Raw genomic sequence first — 25,741 nt, forward strand, 5'->3', positions numbered from 1 at the left:
AAATAAGGGATCCTTAGAAGAAGTAACATTTAGATCAAATATGGACAGTGACAAAAATAAAGGGTGCCCTAGATATACACAGAATTATTTAAAATATAACTCTAATGACTAGCTGAAACCTACTTATCCTTAAACAGTTCTGCCAACAGTGAATATACACACACACATTTTATATATATATATATATATATATATATATATATATATATATATATATATATATATATATATATATATATATATATATATATATATATAAAACATGTGCTTTGCTTCCACAATACCACTGTAGTTCTAACTAATGCCTTGTTTTAAAAATCGACCTGTCTCTGTCATAAAAGATTTTGAGGGGTGAAAGAAGAAAGCTGCAAACTGTGTTTATCCTGTTTTAGTGATATACCTAAGGTGTACCTGCACATTACTATGACTACAGTAATACAGAGGAAGCTTTGATATCCACACTTTTATGTTCCTACAAATCCAACATAATTGTAAAACAAAGCAACAGCTGAAGCCATGGTGGCTTGGAGCAGTAAGACCTGTTTTGGATGACAGTATTGTGGCTACTCAGACTTGGCTAAATTGTCTTTGACAAAACTCTTTCAGCAAACCATCACACTATTGTTCAAAATGTAATACATAATTTACTCCCTAATTGTACTGACTATATTGTCCTAATCAGTGTGTGTGACAGAAAAAGTTTAAAAAGTTAACATAAAATAATATAGCTTTTAAATAGTTTAGACTATGTTAGTTTCATTAACTGACCTGCCACACTTCTACTAGTGTGTGAAATTTATTCCAAGCCTAGATTACATTTCCAGACCAAACAGTATCTAGTGCAAGGTTTTTTCAAATAAATGAATGCTACAGTGGTCTACTGACAATGAATGTAGGAGCTCTGTTTACCTTGTTTGTGTTAATAAAAGCATGGCTGATGCTTCATAACTGCTTTTGTTTATACAAACTTGAAATATAACAAAAATGATGGGAGGGCTTGCCTACACTGGTCTTTTAAAATAACTAGGGAGTAGGAGTAAACTGAAATTAATTATGCCTCATCCTTTTTTCCTTATAAAACCCCTTATCCTCCCACATACTTCATTAAGTACACTTCTTATCCATGGAAGAGCATTATTAGTCAAATTATTACCATGCATAGGTGTGAGTTAAGTGATCCAGGTTTTAATCTGTGTACAATTACTTCCTCCCTGAGTGTCTCAGACAAAACATACCACACCTTCCACAACTACTCTGTAGTCTCCACCCTGCCTCCTTTTTTTCTAGTTTAGTTCTACACTGGTTTAACGATACTGGTTTAATAAAACCAACAACACAGAACTGAGGACTTGAAAGCAGAATGAAGGAGAGATCACCACAGTTGTCCTGCACAGATGGCATGGGCCTCCACATTTGTTTACAAACCCAGTACCACTGTTTTTGTGAAGTCAAGGCAGGCAAGAGCACCAATCAATCACATGCTATTTTGAGAAACTGCCGTTAAGTATATACCCTCTTATTTTTTTACCCACAAGCAATTAAAATAATCTGCCACATTGGTAGTGAAACCAGGCAGATAAAGAAATATAGGTTAACCAAAATAGTTTTCAGCACCCGTAAAGGTCAGGGATACTTTAGATTCAGAAATCTGGGGGACAGAAATACTTTATTCTTAAGTAAAGCAAGCAGAGAAACCGTGTTCCAAATGAGGTTTGGTAGGACAGAGTAGGGTAGACAACTGAACTGTTGTTCATTATGAGAATACAGATGGTGAAAGAATGTTGCCTGACGTACTGTGCCTACGACAGATTAACACCACTCTCCTTCCACTTCCACCTCAGGGTATGACCTATACCCTAAATGCACAATCCCTTGTGTATCAAAGTGACATTATTAGACTAGCAAAAGTTATCTGTTTGATGGATGAAAAATAGTTAGCTTTTTAATTTTGTGTTAACTAGCTGTCTCTCATACAAAATTATCTTATCTCTAAGCATTTATCTTTTTAAAAAGGAAGACAGTCAACCCAACCAAAAGAGCAGCATAACCACCGCACCAAGCTAGACAGCAGGTTATCAACATTGCATCTTGTCTGCTGCAGGGCAGATAGCAAGTCCACACATTTTGTGACCACTGATTTCAGGATTTCTGCAACTTGGAGTGCCACAGGTTATCTGTTGGAAGCAGGTCTGGTCAGTCTCAGACACTGAACTAATACAAAATGTGCCCGACACTCTGATGCCCTGAATGACCACTGCAGATAATAATAATAAAAGCAACGCATTTTCTTTCACATTTCACATCATACTTTTCCTGTACTGTGAATGTGTACCCTGCTGTTTCTGTTTCATGTTAGGCTTTCTAATGTCCAACTGTGTATACAAGTCTCTGAGCTCCTTTACCTCCTGCAGAACCTTCTGTGCTTGTTGCCAGTTGGAGGCAGCTTCAGTCAACAACCTCTCAGTGTCCTGTCGGATGTTTTCAGAGTCTACCTTGGGTGAGACATCTCTGGTTCTTTTCTTGCCTTCCTCATGTCCCTTAAGCTCTGTAAGGAGCTCCTGAGTTTTTTCCAGTTTCACTGTAATAAGGTCCTGTATCTTTCCTAGCTGTTCTACATCCATGGATGAATGTCGAACTTCTAAGCCCTTTTTTGGAGTTGTTTTGTGCATGGAGTCTGAGCGTGACAGAATTTCTTCCATGGAGGCACACTTGTTCTTCTCAGAGTGGGAGAGTTTTTTCACTACCTGTGGTGTATACGTGCTACCTCTCTCAAAGTTTTCTACTTCCTTTTTATGTGTGTCCCAAGAAATTTCCTTTTTCTTAAAAACACTCCCTGAGTGTACTTTTTCTGAAGATTTAGTGTGATCAGAACTTGAGAAGCGGCGACTTGCTGCAAGATGGGCCACTGATTCCAAATCTACTCGAAAGCTCTCCTCACAAGTCCCATGATCCTCTGGGGCATCTTCCTCCTGAATCAAATCCAGTGTCAGCATTCCATCGGAAGTAGAGGTAGATGCCTGCAAAAAAATGTAAAGAATTACAATGTGTTAAAAAAGGCAGAAGTCGGTCATGTGCTACAATTTCCAATATTATTTCTTAAACAGGCACAGAAGTAAAAGGCATAAAATCTAACTCTGCTGCACCATATTTCAACGTTCCAGACCTAAGAATATATTTCTTCTACTGCCACTGGTTCTGAAAGAGATCAACAACCAGTTCTGCTAAGCTTAGAGGTTCTTTATGTGAACTAATAATCTATAAATAATACACATGGTAGCCTCCTCTGTCTAGAGGATTCGTCTGGTACCCAGCTTATAAATTGTGATTAGGCAGAGGAGATGAATAGCTACCTACGACAGAAAGATAACACAAACATGCACCCTACACATGCCTCAGCTATATTGATTATTAAAACCATAAAACATAGTAAAACTTAAACTCCCCATCCCCCAACTTACCCCAAACAGGACAATAAAAATGAATAACAAAGAAACAAAATGTAACATAGTGTAGACATGGTACAACATGAACTATCTGGCAGCAGGATTCACAGAGTTCAGGTAAACAGCAGCTAATAAGAAGAGCCATCTTGTAGTCACGGATTTGAATTCATCAGTCACTATTTGCATACTGTGCAGGCAAAGCAAATGGAAACAGGTGCTGTGCAGTATTTTTCCAAAGACAATGAAAACCACCTAAAGGATTCATTATGTAGTAATATATCATAATTTATCCACTTTCTGTATTCAGCTGTTTAAAGTCTGAAAAAGTGGGAGTCAATTTGCACTTCAAAAAGAAGGAAAGGAAGAGAATGCAGGCATAAAACAAGGAAAAAAAGCATACAATTCCCAAGGATAGAATGAAGGTCTTCTGGATTTCTGAAGCTGCCAGAAAAGAACCTGTTAGATATAAAAAAATGCATCTACAGAGTGAAACCATAGGAAGCTTTCAAGGAACAGACTAGATCCTTAGGCAGTTTGCGCAACCTGACTGCCTCAGTCTAAGTTCAAAGAACAGAATTCTCTGTATCACAGTCATTACATTAGGTAAAATGTGTTGGAACAAAAGGGTTCAGTTGTACTAGCAACTAGGACCTATACAGAGACAATAGGATCACAGGATCATAGGATGTTACTAGGCTAATGGCCCAAGAGTATCTAGTTCAAGCAGATACTAAAATCAGCATCTACAGCCCCTGTCTAAGAGGGACACAGGCGGAACCTCTGGGGTGAATTTCCATTCACCCATCCAACTGCCCAAACTGAGCTTAAATATGGCCAATGAGGGGCTTTGTTTAACATGAACAGGAAGCTTGTTCCAAATATGAAGCAATCTCTGTGAGATAAATCTGTTGATGTGACATACCAGGTTAAGGTCCTTTGAGTGAGTGACTTGTGTGCCATCTGACTTGTGAATGTGCAGCATTTCCATCAAAGCCGGATCAGAGATTGCTCTATATGCAAGGCACAGATCACCTCTGTGCAGTCTGTATGACACAGAGTACAGTGACAATGATTTCAGTCTGTTTGCATAAGACAGATCTTGAAGAACTTGAATTTTCTTCGTAAGGAACCTTTGTGGTCTCTCAAATTGCTACAGGTGTTTGGAAAGGAACATACTAAAGGGAGCATTGTCCTCTATTATCGACCTGATGAGGGAAGAGTACAGGGGGATTATAACCTATTTTTCCATAGGCAATGCCATTACTTATGAGAAGAGCAATATCAAATGCCTTTCTTACCACTGTGGAGACATGGCGATTGATGTTAAGGTTGCTGTCAACCTGTGTGCCCAGATCTCTCACCACTGGCTGTGTGCTTAGGGTATTGCTACTGAGGTAGTAGTTTGCAGGAACATCACCCTTGCCGAAGGGGATGATAATGCATTTTTTCCATTAAGTTAAGACCATGACTTTGGCACCTATCATTAGTCTGTGTAAGACCTTCTTGCAGGATGTTGACATCGCTAGGGGTTTCAATGATCACTCCCAGTTTACAGTCATCAGCAAACTTTGTCAGCCACAGTCCTTTAGTTTTAGCCTGCACTTTGGAGAAGTAGATTCTGAACAGTAGGGGTCCAAGAAATGAAGCCTGTGGAATATCACTGGTTATGGGTCTGCTGGAGGAGGTGGAGTCCCCTATTTTTACCGAATGAGTCCTATCAGTGAGCCAGTTTGCCTCCACCTGACAATATATAGGTTGATATCCAGCTGGGTGAGTTTATCAATTATGCTTGAGTTGGCGATTATGTCAAAGGCCTTGACTAAGTCAAGGTAGGCCATACGCACAGAACTGCCCTTGTCTAGGGCTTTGGTGACTGTCTGGAAGACATCCACCAAGTTTAACAGGCATGTATAATATAAGTGCAACAGCATGTATAATCAGGTGATGGTTGTACACCACAGGCAACAGTTTTAATAGTACTGAAAACTGCATTCAAATTATTTGAAAGAGAAAGACAGATGCAAAGACAAACAAGGACAACCAACACCGAAGCAAAAGAAGTTAACAGGGGGAATTCTAAGGGGATTATCTACATGCAATTAACCAGACCATGTATTTGGTAAAAAATTCTCCAACAGCATGTTATATGGTCATCCATCATTTTTCCTGAGCTCTGAGGAAAACATTGGGTGCTGGACTGATTACAACAATGGTGTCCTAACCAAAACTGTTTCATATAAATAAAGACCTGTGACCTGTTACTGCAGGAAGGCATTTGACTAATGGCATATTCCTATCCCTACCCTTGAAAGAGTACAAAGGAAATTACTGGAAGTTGAGGAGGTAAGGGTTATGTACAGAAAGACGTTCTGGCTAACAACCTTAGGAATACTGTAGCTAACTGTGCACAACTGATAAAGCTTTCGAGACTTTCCAAAAGATGTCAATGCATGCTTTGAAATTTCTAGAACTTTTTTTTATTTTTGACTGAGCAGATGAACAGCTTTCATGTAAAATACTTTGGGAATATTACTTATGAACTTATGAACTTAAAAAGTCTGATTTACAAACCTTAGAGTATCAGAAAAGAACCTGAATAAATTACTGTTTACTGTAACCATCAGATCAGTTCTGCTAATTTTGGGTTATAATCAATTCTGCATATTTATGTGCATACCTCTCAATCTGGAAACATCAAAAATCTGGACAAAGGCCCATGAAATGTAGATACAACTGGTCAAAAAATCAAGAAGCTGACTAAAATTAAATGTGGATATATTATCATGTAACAAAAATAAAAACAAGCCTCCGGAACGCAAGTACGGTGCTGCACTAATTAGTATTAAGCTGCCTCAAGTTTATTTGCTGCTTTTCGTTCAACTCAAGGTTCGAACTTCTTCAGACTTTTAACACAATAAAATCACAAGTGCTATCCTTCATATTACATTCTAAAAACCACATGACATTTACTATGCAATCAAAAAAGAAGATAATGAATAATTAATTAATGATGTCATGGGTCGCCACCCATTTCCATTTATTCAGAAACTGAAATTAATTCATTGACTCTTTATCCTTTACTTGAAGTAATACATTAAACTACATTACAATATCTAACTACTGCCTATTACTGCACTGTTAATGTGCATAAAATACCATTAATAATCCATACTTTTTACATAAAGTCATTCATATGCTAACCTACACTTGTTTGTTTGTGTCTTTCGGCTTTTCCCGGTTAGGGTTCGCCACAGCGGAACTCCGGTCCGCTAATGAGTGGCAGTTGATTTTTACGTACCGGCTTGCCAGGCCTGACGCACAACCTTCAACGAAGGTACGCCCATTCACGCATGTCTCCACGCAGAAGACGCTCTAGCTGAGAATCGAACCGGACAGCGTCTTACTGTGAGGCGACAATGCTACCGCAGCACCACCACCACAGGTAACAGTATAATATGTTTTAATATACTACACAATTTACCAATTACTATTTCTTGCCATATGTTTAAAAAATTAGTAACATCATATAAAACATTAAGACATAAAAAGTATTAAAAATGTTTAACGTATATGCATAATTCCCCCCTCTGATATCATGTGATGAAAACTTATTAGAATCAAAGATCACTAGGAAATCAGGTCAGCAGGGAATGTTTAAATGTGAAACCTGTAGATTTTGTAAGTACATTGAAGAGACATCTTTCAACATCAGTAATATAAGTTACAAAATCAAAAACAAATTTAACTGTAATTCTAAGTTAGTTGTCTACCTTGCTAAATGTCAACAATGCCCCGCATATTACATAGGCAAAACGGAATGTAGATTCCATGAACGGATTTACTTATTTATTTTTATTTATTTTTATTTTATTTTACATTTGTTGACCGAGCTAGTCTAGCTGGATATATGTCCATTTTCAGTAGAGGCCCGGGGAGAAAAGCTCCAAGACAGATACAAACAGACAATAAGTAATTGTTACAAAAAATAAGAAGTAGATATCGAAGATATTTTATGCATTTAACAGTAAATATCATAAAACTATATACAAAGTTTAGAGCAAGATAATATAAATATGCTAGTGGCTAAAAATAGTGTCCAGGTTCTTACTAGATGCTTACCACTGCACTACAGAAGATTAATTTAGTGGAGAGAGAACAGCTAGAAAATATATTAGTAGCATTATTTATGAACATCAATAAGCAATAAGCAGGGGAAAGCTAGATAACGCTTTAGCAACACATACATCAATAGAAGCAAACCATACATTTAAATACCTAGTGATAGATTATGTACCACATGATATCAGAGGGGGGCCCCGAGGGTTTAAAATTGGAAGAATTGGAGTTGTTCTGGCAGATAAAACTAAATGCATATAAATATCCTGGCCTGAATTACTCTTGTTCAATTAAGTGCCTATTGAAACTGAAAAGTTTGGTAAGGTAATCAGAAAACAATGTTAACAATATAAATTTATAAAAAACAATACATATGGTTGATTAAACAATAGATCTTATGAAATACAGAATAATAGAATCTCAGCAGAATATAATTTAGCGAGTGATGAATTATGTATATATGTTAAACATTTTTAACACTTTTTATATCTTAATATTTTATATGATGTTACTAATTTTTAAACATATGACAAGAAATAGTAATTGGTAAATCGTGTAGTATATTAAAGCATATTATATTGTAGCGTAGGTTAGCATATGAATTATTTTATGTAAAAAGTATCAATTATTAATGTTATTTTATGCACATTAACAGTGCAGTAATAGGTAGTATTTAGATATTGTAATGTGGTTTAATGTATTACTTCAAGAAAAGGAAAAAGAGTCAATGAATTCATTTCAGTTTCTGAATGAATGGAAATGGGCGGTGACCCATGACATCATTAATTAATTATTCATTATCTTCTTTTCTGATTGTATAGTAAATGTCATGTGGTTTTTAGAATGTAATATGAAGGATAGCACTTGTGTTTTTATTGTGTTAAAAGTCTGAAGAAGTTCGAACTTTGAGTTGAACGAAAAGCAGCAAATAAACTTCAGGCAACTTAATACTATTTGGTGCAGCACTGTACTTGCATTCCAGAGGCTTGTTTTTATTTTAATTTTTTTCAGTAGTTTGTATTATTTTGATATTATCATGTAACCCCAACCACTCCAATGGAACTGTGGGATACCAACATGAAGATTGAACTCACTAAATAATAATAAATAAATTGTCAGACATTTGAATTTCAGACTTCATATCTCTCAGAAAATACATAATAATGCAAAACCTGTTATTCTAACAATTGTCTGAGTTTACAGGGGCAATATGTAAAATCTGTCCCTATATCTGGCCCTTTGTCCCACCATTATTTTTGGCTGTGTCCAGATTTCTTGCTCTGAGAGATTGAGAGTTATGCACATAAGCAAGTCACTACAAAAGTTACAGCTACTAACCCAGGCTGTACTCATTCTGAAAATCAGACCCTTCAGATTTCACAGATTCCTTGGCTTTGGCATGCATTCCCCAACACCCCCTAATCTACATCCCAACCTAGTACCTGAACTACCTCACCACACACAGCTCAGCTGCATAGCCATATTCTAACATTACTCCAGACATAGTGTAATCCATAAATACCACCCATTTTGTTCAAACTAAACTTATTGTATTTGTTTACCGTGATAGTGCACTGATCAATAGAAATCTAGCTACTCGATCCCAGTTCACTCTGACTACTCTTTGACTACACAGTCAACATTTTCAGTTGCAATAGTTTATTCAAAAATAATAATAATACTAATAAAAAAATGTCATGACCTTCTAGGTTGCTCCACAGACCCCACTGCTCCCGAAATTTCTTTGACCGATAAACTTACTGATTAACTGTAAAGAACTACTGAACAGAAAACCGCAAACTACCCAAAATAAAATATACTTTAACAGCAGCAAAATATTATAACCAAGCACTCAATCCCTTCCCCGAGTACTCCACTAAATAAAGGTAACATCTCTTCCACACCCAACACGTTCCTATAAAAAGGTGGTGAAATTTGTAAACAGAATCATCCTCGCTCTCTTAGCATTTTCAGATCTTCCTACAAGATTAGCATAAAAACGCAATAAGATAAAAAAGACATTCAAAGTTATCTTTAACAGCCATGATTTATTACTTTCTGTACCTAACTCCAACCTCTGAATGGCGGCAAATAAACACATAAAAAGAACCAACTCAACACTGAAACAGTAGCCCTTCCATTACTTGCATTAGCAGCAGCTGAAGTTATAATTGCTAAACTACATTTGAATACCAAAATAGCCATAAACTTAATTGGTTGCTACCTGCAACCAGGCAACAATATAGACACCATAGAAAACCTACTTCAATGGGTCTGTAACTTACTACCTCTGGAAAACATAATACTAGGAGATTTCAATACTGACTGGCTAACACGCAACTCCACCAAAGCTACTAACTTCATAAACCTCCAAGGGTTTTCCCAACTTATCCACGCCCCAACTACAGTCGATAAAACAACGAGAGAATCAATACTCGACTGGATATTGTCAAACAGACCACACAAAATTTGTAACTCAGGCTGAGTGACCACTTACCAACCTATTTAATCAGAAGTCAAACAGGTCTATCAAAAGCAACCACCTATCAGGAAATACATAGTAAAAAGTCCTTTAATCCCAACAATTTTACTGCAGCTCTAACAAACTGCAACTTGTTCCCCTTGAAAACACTTAATTTAAATGACGCTGTATCTTACTTTAACACACCTCTCCTCAACATATTAGACCACCATGCACCCCCCAGGACCATTAGAATTAAAGTTAACTATGCCCCTGGTTATCCAAAGAGACTAAATTTTTACTACATAACAGAGATAAAGCATGGGTAAACTGGAAAAAAAAAACAGTAACCTTATTGACAAACAAAAATACCTTGAGCTTAGAAATAAAGCAAAGAAAATGATTAAAGGAGACAAAGCAAACTACTACCACAATATTCAAAACATATATCAAAACAATCCTAAAAAATTTTGGTCACCCATCAACAAAATATTCCATCCAGGTAAGGCTGGGAGCACTACCCCTGCAACCAAGGATACTTTTGCTAGCATAGCAACTCAGTTCAACAAGTTCTTTACCGATTCCATCCTAGCTCTAGCTAACTCTCAAAAGCCTGAAACATCTACCACATCACCCAAAAATAATACTCCTGAATTGTGGTTTTCACTTAAACCTGTCCCTATCTCCACTATTAAAAAACTGCTTTTAATAAACTAAAACCGACATCCCTCTCAGCTGATAGACTACCTGCCGAATTCTTAAGGATTGCAGCTAATGCAATCACATATCCTGTAACCATCCTCATTAATCGCTCTACAACTGAAAACCTAGTCCCCCACCTTTAGAAAATTTCCTACATTACCATACTCCAAAAAGGGGGCTGTTCCAAAAAAACTAACCAACTATGGACCCATCGCCATACTCTTCCCCCCTCTCCAAAATCCTAGAAAGGTGTGTACACACTCAAATCATGACATTCCTAAACTCTTACAAACTACTCACAGATACACAACATGGTTTTAAGCCATCACATAGCACTACCACAGCCCTTATGTCTTTCACAAAAATAGTCAACAACCACAAGAACAATGAAACTTATGTCTCAGCTATATTCTTAGACCTTTCCAAGGCGTTTGACATGATTAATCATGATAAACTTATCAACACTCTCTCAGAATTAAATCTAAGCTCAACCACCATTTCTTCATTCAAAAACTTCCCAAAAGGCAGACAGCAGGCAGTCAGATGGCACCAGGAACTATCCCCTTTACTTCCAGTCTCAGTAGGAGTCCCACAAGGTTCCACTCTTGGACCACTGCTCTTTACTATGTTCACCAATAACCTTCATACTGCCACATTTCATGCTTCTGTCACTCAATAAGCAGATGACTCCACACTAATCTGTGCTTCCTCCTCTCCACAGGCACTACTACAACAGACATAATCCTCGTATCTATCTGGTGAAAGATGGCTCTCCAAATCACAACTCATATTAAATCCCAATAAAACTCAGCTTCTCATCTTTCCTCCCACACACACTTCTACTCATAACATTGCATCTAACATCACCTCCAGTAATAACACAGTTATATCACCTGTCAGTCAAACCAAACTACTAGGTGTTGTAATCGACAGCAACATGAAATTTGACGTACACTTATCAAATACCATAAAGGAAGTACACAAAAAGCTTGCCGTGCTATACAAACAATTCCTAACTTCTGCCACCAGAGCCACGATTGCACGCACCCATCTCATCTCCACTCTTTTGTACGCCTCACCAATCTTCACTAATCTCAGAAAATCTGACTTTTCCAAGGTGCAAGCATGTTATAATAAAACCGCCAAATTTGCAAGTAATACCCCTCACAGATCACACCACTACACTCCCCTCAAAACACTCAACTGGCTGGAACTTCCCCACCTCATTCTTTACAATCAGCTCATTCTAACCCACAAACATTCACTTTCCTGAAAAAAAAAATATTCTACAAAACATACTACACCCAAGTAGCAAAACTAGAGTCTTACGATCCAATTAAAAAATCCTACTAAATGTGACCAAAGCCAATAATTTCACAGGTACATACTTACTTATCAACACTATTGCCAAACATTTGAATAACCTTCCCCCTAACATCTCAGCTACTTCTATTGCCACCTTCAAAAATGCCATAAAATCCCACATACAACAATCATGGCTCTGTAATTGTGACAACCATGACTAATCTCCTATATATAGGTTCACAGGCTCATAGGTAAGTACTAGGTTATCTGCCTGAGGGCATCTAGAAGCCTAGCCAGAATGTGTTGGCTTTCGCCACCCCTTTAGATTAGTTCCCTGTGCCTCGGTCCAGTAGACCCATTAGTTCCCTGTGCCTCTGTTCAGCAGAGCCACTACAGTGATCCCCGGGGTAAATTTTCTGTTTCTCATCCACTCATCAAGGTTTCTCTTGAAGAGTGTTAGTGAAGGGCTCTGCCTAATGAAGACTGGAATCCTGTTCCAAAGCATGGGGAGTCTCTGGGACAGGAATCTATCCCTCCAGCACATCATATTTATCATTGTGGTGAGGTTTACATCCCTAGAGCATGTGGCTCTTGGGGATTTATTTTTTTTTTTTTAGGTGGAACATGTCCATCAATTCTGGGTTGGACATGGCCTTATATGTCAGGCAGAGAGCACCTCTGATTAAGTGGTATGCAACCGAGTACAGCTGGAGTTTCTTCAGTTGGGCTGCATAGGGCATATGTTTGAGGCCAGTAATCCTCTTGGTGAGGTACTTCTGTGGTCTTTCCAGCTGTTTCAGGTGTCTTGTAAGGTACATCCCAAATGGGGCGTTGTACTCTATGATGGGTCTGATGAGTGATGAGTAGAGGGGCACAATGACCTCTTTTGTTCTAGATGTGAACCCTTTTGTGATTAGGTGGGCCACATAAAAGGATTTTCTAACCACCTTGGCAATATGATTATCAAAGGAGAGATTACTATCTACTTGGGTCCCCAGATCCACGTATGTGGTAGTTCGCGGGTACTTTGTTTTTTCCAAAGGGGATGATTATGCACTTTTTGGCATTTAGCTTGAGGCCATGATTTTGACACCAGGAATCTGTCTCAGTGAGACCCTTCTGAAGGATGTCTGTATCAGCTGGAGAGTCAATTATGGCCCCCAGTTTGCAGTCATCTGCAAACTTGGTCAGCCATAGTCCTCCTATGCTTGCCTGTACCTCTGAGAAGTATATACCGAACAGGAGGGGTCCCAGGACTGAGCCCTGGGGGATGCCACTTGTAACTGGTTTAGAGTCGGACCTAGAGCCTGCAACTCTCACCGTGTGGGTTCTATCCGTGAGCCAACTGGCTACCCATCTCGTGACGTAGGGGTTTATATTCAGGCTGGTGAGCTTGTCTAGAATACCAGAATGGGGAATGGTGTCGAAAGCCTTTGCGAGGTCTAGGTAGGCTGTGTGGACCTCCTTTCCCTCATCTAAAGCCTTGGTAACTGTCTCAAAGAAGTCCACCAGATTTAGGAGGCATGATCTGCCCTTAACAAAGCCAAACTGGGTAGGGTCCAATGTTTGAAGGTTCCCAATGTCTCTGTTAATGAATTCCATGATGATGCACTCAATAGCCTTGCAGACCAGTCTAGTCAGGCTTATAGGGCGATAGTTCCCGGGGTCCATTGTGGCTCCACCTTTGTGGAGCGGGATAACTATTGCTGTGCGCCACTCTACGGGTACATTGCCTGTAGACCTACTGCTCTATCACCAATCCCCTCTTTCTTAGCACTTTGTTACTCCCATCAACTTACTCCATCCCTTCTATACCCAAATCTTACTAACCTAATTTTCCACCCACCTTTCCAACCTGTATTACATCCTTAGCCTCATTATCCACCCACTACAACCTGGCTCTACAAATGTGACAATCCTGGTTAATCCACATACTTCTTTCTGCTCACTTCCAACACCCTCTCTCTCAGCTCACTTCACTCTCTCTCAGTACTTTACTCCCCCACTAATGAATCTACTCTCTCTCTCTCTTTTCTACTCCCATTAACCCCTCACACCCCCTTTCATAGTAACCTCTATAATATCCCTAGCTCTGAAGTCCTGCAAAGTTGCTTGTTATAATAAATATGTAATTTTTCACAATTTAAAACATATAAAATTGTTTGTCAGAAATTGTACTTTATGTAAACATATCTACTTATTGCAATGTTAATGATATCAAGCTACTGTTACTGTAACTATGTATTTAAAATTACTGATGTAAAGAAAACTAACAGATGAAAAGTTACAAGCTGTATTAGGATCTTTTCTCCCTGGGCCTCTGCTGAAAAAGGACTCATGTCCAGTCGGACTTTCCCCGTAAACAAATGTAAAATAAATAAATAAAAAATAAAATGGTAGAAGCCCACATGCTTATCGACCAATCAATAAAGCAAAGAAAAAAAACTGTTTTACCCCGAAGAGCCCTCATGCTATTTTTATTGCGACATGTAGTTGGGTCAGTTAAAGAAAATGGACATTAATGGCATAATATAACTGGTGTGTGTTAGTTGCGATGCCTAACTTAAATAAATCTGCACAATGACATAATTCACTATGACCAAGCAGACTCTTGTGACTGGCTGTGATACTTGCACAAATACATTCTAGTGGCATCTTAAATTCCACATTCAGTGAAGCAAGAAAAGTTATACTGCTGTTTACTGGCAATGTATTCACTTACTCCAAAGAAAAACGCTCCCTCCACAATCAGGCTGCATGTCAAAGTGCACTTCTTCTGAGAGGTAGTTAGGGTGCTTCCAGTTGACCTTTTTATGAAAAGATGCAATTCCTTTTACTGGAATTATGGACTCTGGTCACTCGAATGAAATATTTGCATGGTTTTGTGCAGTCACTGTTTGTATTTAAATGTGATATTATATTATGCAATACTTCACATCATAGCTCTTGTCTTTCTTCCCCAAACTGGGGAAGGCCGCATCTCATAAAGTGGAAAAACACAGGCAATTGTGGAACAACTACGACCAGTTTACTAATAACTTCAACCAGGAAGCTCACTACGATGCTTAACGTGTTACTTTATAGTTATAAAACATCTTCTGCTGATTTAATGTGATTCGCTATGATTTACCAGTGGATGTCGCTCAAAGAATATATTAGCGCTGAAGAGGTGACAGAACTGTTCAATGTGGAACTGCGAGGAGCATTGACATTTTTCAGATTCAGAATGAGGAATGTTCCTTATAATGAAGTACCATTAAGACACTCCTCGCATTGGTTGGCTTTGTAGCAAGTACTCGTGGGCGGGCTCTTCCGCAGCTGTAACATTAACAACTGTCTGAACTTTGTTTTTATTTTTTTTTAAATCTCATGCCCCAGTCTCCAGTCCGATTGACAGTCAGGGACTGCCTCATGAAGCTGATGATATCATGCACGCCCCTGTACACTGATGATGTGGGATACACTGACGATAGATGATGACATCAGCATAACTTAAAATTGTAAATAAAAAAAAAAAATCGGGTTTTGAAGGGGCCACTTGGAAATTCATGGCAACCCATTATTTTGCCCTCAAAACCGGTAACTACTGAGGAATTTGGTATGGTTGAGAGGTATGTTTATGTGTTTCAGTGTACTATGTATTGCTATGCATACTATTTGCTGCCCATGCTTTTTAACTGAAATTATGATTTAGTAATATTTTATAATAGCTGTTATCCACTTTTGTGCTTTGTGTATATTTTTCTTTTAGCATGCTAATTGCATCTCTGCATACATCCTACTAAATCCACTCATTATGTTTCATTTAAAGAATACCTTTTTATCTGGTTGTAAGGCTTCTGACATTTTGACCAGGATTCACAGAGATACACTTCAATTCTGCACAAGCCTGGTATAGTGAAGTGTCATTGAACAGCAGCGTGGGGAGACACTGAACATCTAAATCAAGAAAGTACAGTTGTGTGCACTAACCATAAATGTAGATGTTCGAGTGTATTCACTGTTGCAGTCCTCACCTGTGGGTTATCCCTGCTGTGGTAGCCCTCGGCCGGCCCAAATACCAGAGTTAACATTTTTCTGTGTCAGCTGCTGTCGCCGGTAGACTGAAGTCAGGTCGTCATTGCTATAAAGCAAGGCAGCTGACACCATTACATCAATTTTTCTTGCCCTAACCATTCACAAGCCCCAGAAAATATGGCAAAGTGGTCCTGGTGGTTAACGACCACCCCAAGAAGCTTATGTCTCCCTAATGAAAGATGATATAAGTGTGAAAAAGGGAGGAAAACCAGGACTGCAACAGTGAATACACTTGAGCATCTACATTTATGGTAGGTATACGCAGTTGTGCCATATTCTTCATGTTTCACTGTTGCAGTCATCATCTGTGGGAAGATTCCCAAAGCTGAAGAGAGGGGTGGCAGGATTAGTTAGAGATCTAGACATGGGTAAGGAGGCCCTGCAGAACTGCAGAGGCAAACCCTAGACTAGCCTTAGAGAAGAAAGGAAGGTGCTAATGCTTTGTAAAGGTATGGACCGGGGTCCAGGTGGCAGCTTCCAAGATGTCCCTGGTGGGAACTAATTTGAGGAATGCAGTGGAAGTGGAGGCTGCCCTAGTGGAATGGGTTCAAATAGACTTGGGGGGGGGGGTTCCCATGCAATTTGCAGCAGAAATGGATACAGTGTGATATCCATTTAGTCTGCTTGGAAATGGCCTTCCCCTCTGCTCCTAGGACAAAACTGACAAGCAGTTGGTCCATTTTTCTGAAGGGTTTAGTACGGTCCAGGTAGTATCTGAGCTGCCCGTGCACATCCAAGGAGTGCAGATTTCTTTCCCCCCCTGTTTTGTGGGTTAGGGAAGAAGGTACGCAGATGAATGGCCTGGTTGGGAGTCACATTAGATATCACCTTTGGCATAAAGGAAGGGTTAGTCCTAAGGGAAACCCTGTCTGTATGGAAAATGACGAAGGGCTCAATGGCCATCAGTGCCTGAAGTTCAGAAACCCTTCTGGCTGAGGTGATAGCTAGGAGAAAAGCAGTCTTCCAAGAGAGGTATCTTAGTTCTGCTGAAGCAGCAGGTTCGAAGGGAGGTAAAGTAAGTTTTTCCAAAACATAATTAAGATCCCAGGCTGGCGTGGGGGGGCCTTCTGGGAGGTCTGATATTTGAAGCCCCTCTGAGGAACTGCTTAATCAGAGGGTGAGAGAACAGGGGTTGGTCGGTATTAAACTGAGCTGAAATGGCTGAGGCTTTGATTTTAACAGAAGAGAAGGAGAGGCCACTATTAAGTAATTCCGCTAGATAGTCCAGGATGAGAGGGACAGAAGGTTGTGAGGAACTGGCCCCTATGGACTGGCACCAGGAGCAGAATCTTTTCCATTTCCCTGCATAAGATCATCTGGTGCTGGGCCTTCTAGCCTCTGTGATAATGTCTAGGACCTGCTAAGCAAGAGCCCTTCCCTTACCTTGAGAGTATCAGCCATGCTGACAGCTTGAGAGTCTGCAAATCTGGGTGCAGTACCCCCCCCCCCCCCCCGCTTGAGTCAAGATGTTTGTGATCTGGGGAAGCTGCCTGGAGGATGTGATGTCAGGTTGAGCAGCAAGGGGTACCAATGTTGTCTGGGCCAATCTGGAGCAATGAGAATGGCCTTGGGCCCCTCCTCCCTTATCTTGATGAGTACCTTGGGAATAAGAGACACAGGGGGGAAAGCATACAGAAAGAGGGAGTTCCAAGGTAAGGTCGAGGCATCCACCTTCCATGCAAGGTGGTGATATTCCCTGGTGCAAAATTTCTTTAGCTGATGGTTGAGGTGCGAAGCAAACAGATCCACCTCCGGATTTCCCCACACTTGAGTGACCTACACAAAGATCTTTTTGTGGAGCTGCCATTGTGGGGGTCCATTAAGTGTCTGCAAAAGTGGTCTGCCAGGGTGTTGTTGATCCCTGGTAGGTATTGGGCTGTTAGGTGTAATCCCATGGATGAGGCAGTCAGCCAGAGGTTCATGGCTAACCTGCACAGACAGTAAGATTGTGTCCCTCCCTGTTTGTTGATGTACCACATTACTTTGGTGTTGTCTGTTTTGATAAGGAGAACTCCTGGCCTGAGATGGGGCTGGAAGGATGTCAGAGCCTTCTGTACTGCAATCATTTCCTTCTGGTTGATATGCAAGGGAAAGTGTTGGGCATCCCAAAGACCTCGGGTGCACCTGCCTGCTAGGTGGGTGCCCAAAGCAATATCTGAGCCATCGGTGGTGATGATCTGTCCAGTGGGATAGTAGATGAAGGGGAGACCATGGTTCCTGGCTCAGGCCCTTGCCCACCAGAGCAACTCTGCCCTTATACAGGGGATCAGAGGGAGAGAGGTCTCTAGAGACTGTGAGTGTTGGCAGCAAAGGTTCCTCAGATACCACTGAAATTTCCTCATGTGTAGCCTGGCCAGAGGAATCAGAAGGATGCAAGAAGCCATGTATCCAAAGGCTTGCAGGAACTTCCTTGATGTGAGGTGACTTTTGGTGCTAGCTGGGTAAAGTAGAGAGGCAGGGAGCTCTGCTTTTCTGGGGGTAGGAAAGTCATTTGGGATGCTGTGTCCGACAGAGCTCCCAGGAAAATGATCCTCTTGGAAGGAGTCTGCTTTGAGTTCTTCTCATTGATGGTTAAGCCCAAGGAAGTTAGCAGGGGTTTGACGAAGTATAGGTCCTGGAGAAGCTTTTCTTTGTTCTCTGTCTGGATGAGTCAGTCGTCCAGGTAAGGATAAATCTGTATATGTTTCTGTCTGCAAAATGCTATGGTCGGGGTCAAACATTTGGTGAAAACCCTCGGAGCAGTAGATAAGCCAAAGGGAAGCGCAGAGAAAGTACAGTTTTGTACCTACCATAAATGTAGATGTCCGAGAGGAATGCATCTGCAGTCTTTACAAATGGGTTGTCCTGTCGTCAGGCAGCCCTTCGGTCGGCCGGATTCCAAAGTCTGGGTCTGGCTTCGGCTGGTGTCGCACTTCACCCGACGTCATTGCGGCAGTTATTCGGGTATAAAGGCATCAGCCAACGCCATTTTCCTCAGTGTTTCTTGCCCCAGATGCCAGGTGCCCTCTTGGATGGCTAAATTTGGATAAATGTCAAAGTTTCCAAATAGTAGAGAGCAAACACACAAAATAAGCATGTATGTACATATATACAAACAAATACACCATAATAGATCCCCCCCAAGCTAGCTGAAGATTGGCAAATACCCTAGGAGTACCTCAGAGGGAAGGAGGGTGGGTAATCCTGACTGCAGATGCATTCCTCTCGGACATCTACATTTATGGTAGGTACAAAACTGTACTATGTCCTTCAAGGATGCATCTGCAGTCTTTACAAATGGGTAGAATACCATAGCTAAACTAGGGGAGGAGGAAATGAGAAGATATTATGGTGTAGTTAGGATCCCTTGCAAAACAGCAGTGGCAAAACCAGCACTGGATCTAGAGTATAGAGGTAAGTTATAATGCTTGGCAAATGTATGCACGGGGGTCCAAGTAGCAGCCTCTATAATGTCCTTGGTAGCCACTCCTCGTAAGAAAGCTGTGGTAGTGGCTGTAGCCCTTGTGGAGTGAGGCCTGATGTTCTCTGGAGTTTTTTTTCCATGGTAGGAGTAACAAAATCTAATGCAATTTCCTATCCATTTGGAGATTGTCTGTTTAGAAATTGTTTTTCCTTCCTTTCCTGTTGCATATGCTACCAGAAGCTGGTCAGTTTTTCTATTGTTTTTTGTCCTGTCCAGGTAGTAGCGTAATTGTCTGTGTACATCCAAGGTATGTAAGAGCCTTTCTCCCCTGTTCTGTGGGTTGGGGAAGAATGTAGGAAGGTGGATAGCCTGATTTAAAGAGATTCTGGATACCACCTTAGGCATAAATGTAGGATTTGTTCTCATGGACACTCTATCTTGATGGAAGATCAGGAAGGGTTGCACTGCCATTAATGCCTGTAGTTCAGAGACCCTTCTTGCTGAAGTTATTGCCAGCAGGAAAGCAGTCTTCCAGGATAAGTATTGTAATCCTGCTGTTGCTGTTGGTTCGAAAGGAGGAAGAGTCAGTTTTTCTAGCACAAAGTTCAAGTCCCATGCTGGCAATGGAGGTTTCCTGGGAGGTTTTACATTTTTAATTCCTCTCAGAAACTGTCTGAGCAGAGGATGCGAGAAGACAGGAGGATCCAAGCTGTATTCTGCTGAAATAGCTGATGCATGTATCTTGATGGAAGAATAGGACAGGCCTGTATGGAAGAGCTCCGCCAAGTACTTCAGGATGTTGGCTATGTTCACCAGTGTCACATCTTGCCCCTTTGCAGTACTCCAGATGAGATATCTTTTCCATTTTGCTGCATAATTCTTTCTTGTTGAAGGTCTACGAGCCTCCAGGATTATGTCTTTAACCCTTTGTGATAAATTTGGGTTAATTGCTGTTATGTAATGTTCCAGGCAGTTAGCTGCAGAGTTTTTAGGTTTGGATGCAGGATGTTGTAGTTGTTCTGTGTTAGCAGTAATGGGATCAGGAGCAGTGTCCATATTTGTTCCCGGGACATGCTCCTCAGCAGTGGATACCAATGTTGTCTTGGCCAGTCTGGGGCTATCAGAATGATCCTCGGACGCTCCTCTTTGATCTTCAGAAGCACCTTGTGCATCAAAGGAAGTGGTGGGAATGCATGCTGTCAGGTTTTTCCAACTGAAAGATAGGAGTCCACCTTCCAAGCAAGTGGGTAGTAAGTCCTTGTGCAGAATTTCTTCAACTGGTGATTGAATGGGGATGCAAACAAGTCTATTTGTGGTAATCCCCATTCTCTTGTGATGGTTTTGAAGATGTCCGGATGCAGCATCCATTCGTGGGCATCTGTTGTAGTTCTGCTTAATATGTCTGCTAGAATGTTCTCCTTCCTGGTACATAAATTGCCTGTAACTGAATGTTGTAGCTCAGAGCCACATCCCATAGGTCCAGTGCCAGCCGGCATAGAGGGTATGAGTGTGTGCCTCCCTGTTTGTTGATGTACCACATAACTGTGGTGTTGTCTGTCCTTATCATCAACTGGCCTTCTTGGAGAAAAGGTCTGAATGCCTGGATTGCCAATTTTACTGCCATCATTTCTTTTAGATTTATGTGCAGATGCAGCTGGTCTTGAGTCCATAGGCCTTGAATGCACTTGTCCATCATGTGTGCCCCCAACCGAGGTCTGAGGCATCTGTCGTGATGGTTTGTCTTGGTTGACTTTTGCAGAAGGGCAATCCTGTGTTTGATTGGCAGGCCTGAGCCCACCATAGGAACTCTTGCTTCAGGCATGGGATCATTGGAATTTTGGTTTCTAGGCTGTGCTTGTGCTGGGACCACAAATTCTTTAGGTACCACTGTAGCTTTCTCATATGCAGCCTGGCATGAGGGACCAGTATTATGCAGGATGCCATGAAGCCTAGAGCTTGTAGCACTTTTCTTGCAGTTAGATGGTTCTGCTTTGTTAAAGCCAAGAAGTAGAGAGGAAGTTGCTCTTTCTTTTCTGCAGTTAGAAATGCCATTTGTTTTGATGTGTCCAGTTCTGCACCCAGAAAGGTTATTCTTTGGGATGGGATCAGCCTTGACTTTTTTGTATTGACTGTATATCCCAGGGCTTGCAGCAGGTAGATGACTCTTTGTAAGTCTTCTGTTAGTTTGCTTTTGTTGTCCGCTTGTATCAGGCAGTCGTCCAGGTAGGGATAGATTTGAATCCCCTGAAGTCTGCAATGAGCGATTACTGATGCCAGGCATTTCGTGAACACTCTGGGCAGTAGATAAGCCAAAGGGCAATGCTGAGAATTGATAATGCTCTGATCCTGCAAGAAATCTGAGGTATCTTCTGCAAATTGGTCTTATGGGGACGTGCAGGTATGCCTCCTTGAGATCTAGAGTTACCAGCCAAGACTCCTTGCCCAGCATGGGAAGAAGCTGCTGTAGGGTCAGCATTTTGAATTTTGGAACAATGAGGAATGTGTTTAAAGCGCACAGGTCTAGAATAGGCCTCCATTTGTTTTCTTTTCTTGGTACCAGGAAGAGTCTGGAGTAAAATCCCTTCCCTTGCTCCATAGATGGTACCTTTTCCACAGCTCTCATTCTTAATAATTGAGATATTTGTTTTAGAGCTTCTGTCCTTTGAGTAGGTGGTAGGTTTGGCATTCCTCTCTTTCCTGGTAGAGTATGGAAATGGAACCTGTAACCTTGGTCTATAGTTTGCAAAATCCATTTTTCTCTTGTAATGTAGTGCCAGTTTCTTGAAAATAAGGTTAGCTTTCCGCCTAATTCTAGTTGTTCCCTGGTAGGCGGTGCCACCGCCAAGTCACTGTGATTGAGTTGTTGTAGTGGTGGTGGCTGTATCCGTGCCTCGTTGGTTGTTACCCTGCCACTGGCGACCCCTGTAGGCACCCCTGGATTGGTTTCTGCCTCTAGAGCGCCTATTCCTGCCTCTTTGTGCCTTAGAGGAGTCCGGAAAGGACCAATTCTTGGAGGGCCAGTTCCTGCTAAACCTTGGAGGTTGAACTTGTAAGAAATCTTTCACTGTTTGCACAGATTTTGCTTTCTCTTCCATCTTTTTTAGTACCTGCTGTGCAGGGGAACCAAATAAATTGACCTTGTCCATAGGTGCATCCAAAAGCTTAGATTTGACGTGTTCTGGCAATGTCTGTTCTTTCAACCATGCATGCCTCCTGATAACTGTGCCAGTCATGGCTGATCTAAAGGAAGCCTCCAGTGCATCATAGCCACATTTTAAAGAATGGTTACTAACCTGCTGTATATTATGTACCATTTCTTGAACATACTTTTTATCTAAAGATTCTTCAGAGGACAGCTTTTTAGTCAACTGGTCAAGCATAAACTCTTGATATTGAATCATATGAAATTGGCAGTTCAAAGCTCTAGCTGACAAAGTAGCAGAGGTGTAAACTTTTTTACCCCATCTCTCTAAGGACCTGGATTCCCTTTCATGGGAAAGAGGGGTTTTAGAAGAAGTAGCTGCTACAGCTTTAGGACCCTGGGAGATAGTCTCTGGATCTGCAAAAGGAGCCTTATATAAGTGGTGATGAGTGTCCGGGACCCTGTAGTACCTATCGGGCTTAGCAGGAGCCGGAGGTAAAGAATCAGGAGCAGTGCAAGCATCATTAAATGCATCATCAACAACAGAAAGAACTGGAGGTATAGCTAAAGGCCTATGCTGTGGCAAATGTAGAAAGGTCCTAAGCCTTTTCTAGAGTCTGAGAAATCTTGGCCCTGCCACTGAAATTGTTCCCTCATAGCATGCAAGGTTTCCCCAAAGGAAAATTCCTCAGGAGGAGAGGCTGAAGGGATGGACTCCTCAGCATCAGAGTCTTCGTAAGGAGAATAAGAAGCCTCAGGAGGGTCTGTATTCTGAGTCATCAGAGGAATCATCTGTGGATACTGGCTCAGGGGCTCTGCTCTAGGCCTCTTTTCTGGAGGAGGGAGAGGCCCTGTCTGGATGAGGCTGGGCTCCACGAATTAAAGAGATGAGATCCTCAGCCAAAGAAAGCATATGGGAGCTGGTGCTGGGCCTGTGAGAGGGGGGCTTGGCAGGCACAGGTTTTGATGCTTTGGCTGCTTTAGCCCTGGCAAAGGCCTTAATAGACATGGCTGGAGGAGGCCTAACAGCTCCACGTGCAGGGGTAGAAATATCCAGGGGAATGGTGTCTGATAAATCCTGTGAAACCGCAACAGAAGGTTGGATTTCAGAAGCCGTTTCTACCAGGTTAGAAGAGGCCTCGGTAGAAGGCAAGTTATCGGCTGAAGAAAGAACTGCTTGCTCGGTTTCGGCCGAAACCGAGACACTCGTGGTTTGCTTAACCGCGGTTTCGGCCGAAACCGCGGACCGCGAGTGTCGGTCCTATCTTTGCGTTTTTTGGTTATTTGCGTAGTCGGAGGATCCGACGGCATAATGTAGGCAAAATCGGAGCCGAAAATCTGCTCAGCAAAGTCCGACCGACGTCTAAGCGTCCGTCGGTTAAAAGAAGCACAGGCTAGACAAGCTGCTACGTCGTGGTCTGGGCCTAAACAATGTATGCAATAGGAGTGGAAATCTTTATGAGGTATTTGTTTCCCACAAGATAAACAGTTATTAACTTTCTCTGACATCGGCTGAGGCAAGAAAGAGTCCCCAACGGGGTACTTAGCTTTATAGAAGTCTTCGAAGTAGTATTCGGTAGTAGTGATCTCTGGATCTGACCGACCAGCACTTGCGAACAGCTTCTGCTTCGGGCGCCACGCGGCAAGAAAGACTGAGGAAAATGGCGTCGGCTGATGCCTTTATACCCGAATAACTGCCGCAATGACGTCGGGTGAAGTGCGACACCAGCCGAAGCCAGACCCAGACTTTGGAATCCGGCCGACCGAAGGGCTGCCTGACGACAGGACAACCCATTTGTAAAGACTGCAGATGCATCCTTGAAGGACATCTGAAAGTGCTGTGAGCCTGCTCTGAAAAGCTGGAATTTCCTGCAGGACTCCCTTATGGGGATATGGAGGTATGCATCTTTTAGCTCCAGGGTCACTAACCAGGCATTTTTTGTCAGCATAGGCAGCAGCTGCTGCAAGGTTAGCATTTTGAATTTGGAGACCACCAGGGATGTGTTCAGCATGGACAGATCCAGGATGGGGTGCCAACTGCCCTCCTTTCTGGGAACAAGGAAAAGCCTGGAATAAAAGCCTTTGCCTGCTTGATCTGCAAGGACAGGTTCTACTGCCCCCTGGGCTATGAGAATTTGAACTTGCTTTAATGCCTCTGCTCACTGATTGGGAGGTAAGTCTAGGTACCCTCTGGGAATTGGGAGTCCGTTGAAAGTGAATTTGTATCCCTGGAAAATTATCTTTAAGACCCATCGGTCCTTTGTTACTGACAGGTAATTTTCTTTGCAGAGCGACACCCTTCCTCTGAGCTTTTGGGTGAAAGGAGGGCGGGGAGGGGGTAGGGAGTCATTGGGAGTTTTTGCCATAGAGGGATGGCTTAGAACTCCCTGCCCTAGGGGTGGATGTGGTCCACTGTTTGGTTCTCTGTTGTCACTGCTGAAGGGACCTGGGTGGCCTGTCCCTGCGGGGCTTAGCTTGCCCCTGTCTGCTGGGAGCAGGAAAGGACCAGTGCTTAGAGGGAAAGTTCCTGCTGAATCTAGGAGGTTGAACCTGAAAGAAATATTTTACTGTTTGCATAGATTTTGCTTTATCTTTCATTTTTTTAAGCACCTCTTCTGCTTTTTCCTCCAAACAAATGGTCTTTGTCCAAAGGTGCATCAATTAATTTAGACTTGACATGATCAGGCAGAGGTTGTTCCTTCAACTATGCATGTCTCCGAATGACAGATCCAGACACTGATGCCCTGATAGAGGCTTCTAGTCAGTCATATCCACAGTGTAAAGAGTGCCTAGCTACTTGACAAGTAGAGTGCAGTAAATCTGCTAACTCCTTAGAATTGGCAAAGTCAGGAAAAGTAGAAATCTTTTGCACAGTCAGGAAAAATAGAAATCTTTTGCTTTTTTCTTGGACGGCACAGTGTTGCAGCAGTAGTGTTGTCGCCTCACAACAAGAGGTTATCCGGTTCAATTCCCGGCTGGGGTGCCTTCTGTGTGGAATCTGCATGTCCTCCCTGTGTTCGTGTGGGTTTCCTCCAGGTGCTCCGGTTTCCTCCCACATTCAAAGACATGCATCTGGAGCGTTTCTTCTTGGG

General features: G+C 41.6%; 1 protein-coding gene across 1 annotated transcript in view; it reads right to left on the reverse strand.

Moving 5' to 3' along the window:
* Window positions 1–247: 247 nt before the first annotated feature.
* The window catches only part of PLEKHO1 (pleckstrin homology domain containing O1), a 528,876-nt gene continuing 503,382 nt past the window's right edge, over window positions 248–25,741 (reverse strand). The window contains exon 6 of the mRNA XM_044075178.1: window positions 248–3,017. Within this exon, the coding sequence (XP_043931113.1) occupies window positions 2,298–3,017 (720 nt within the window). The 3' untranslated portion in view covers window positions 248–2,297. The remainder of the gene's footprint in view (window positions 3,018–25,741) is intronic.

The sequence above is a fragment of the Protopterus annectens genome, chromosome 6.part0 (genome assembly GCF_019279795.1).
Source record: "Protopterus annectens isolate FY-2018-M chromosome 6.part0, PAN1.0, whole genome shotgun sequence".
Taxonomy (NCBI): Eukaryota; Metazoa; Chordata; order Ceratodontiformes; family Protopteridae; genus Protopterus; species Protopterus annectens.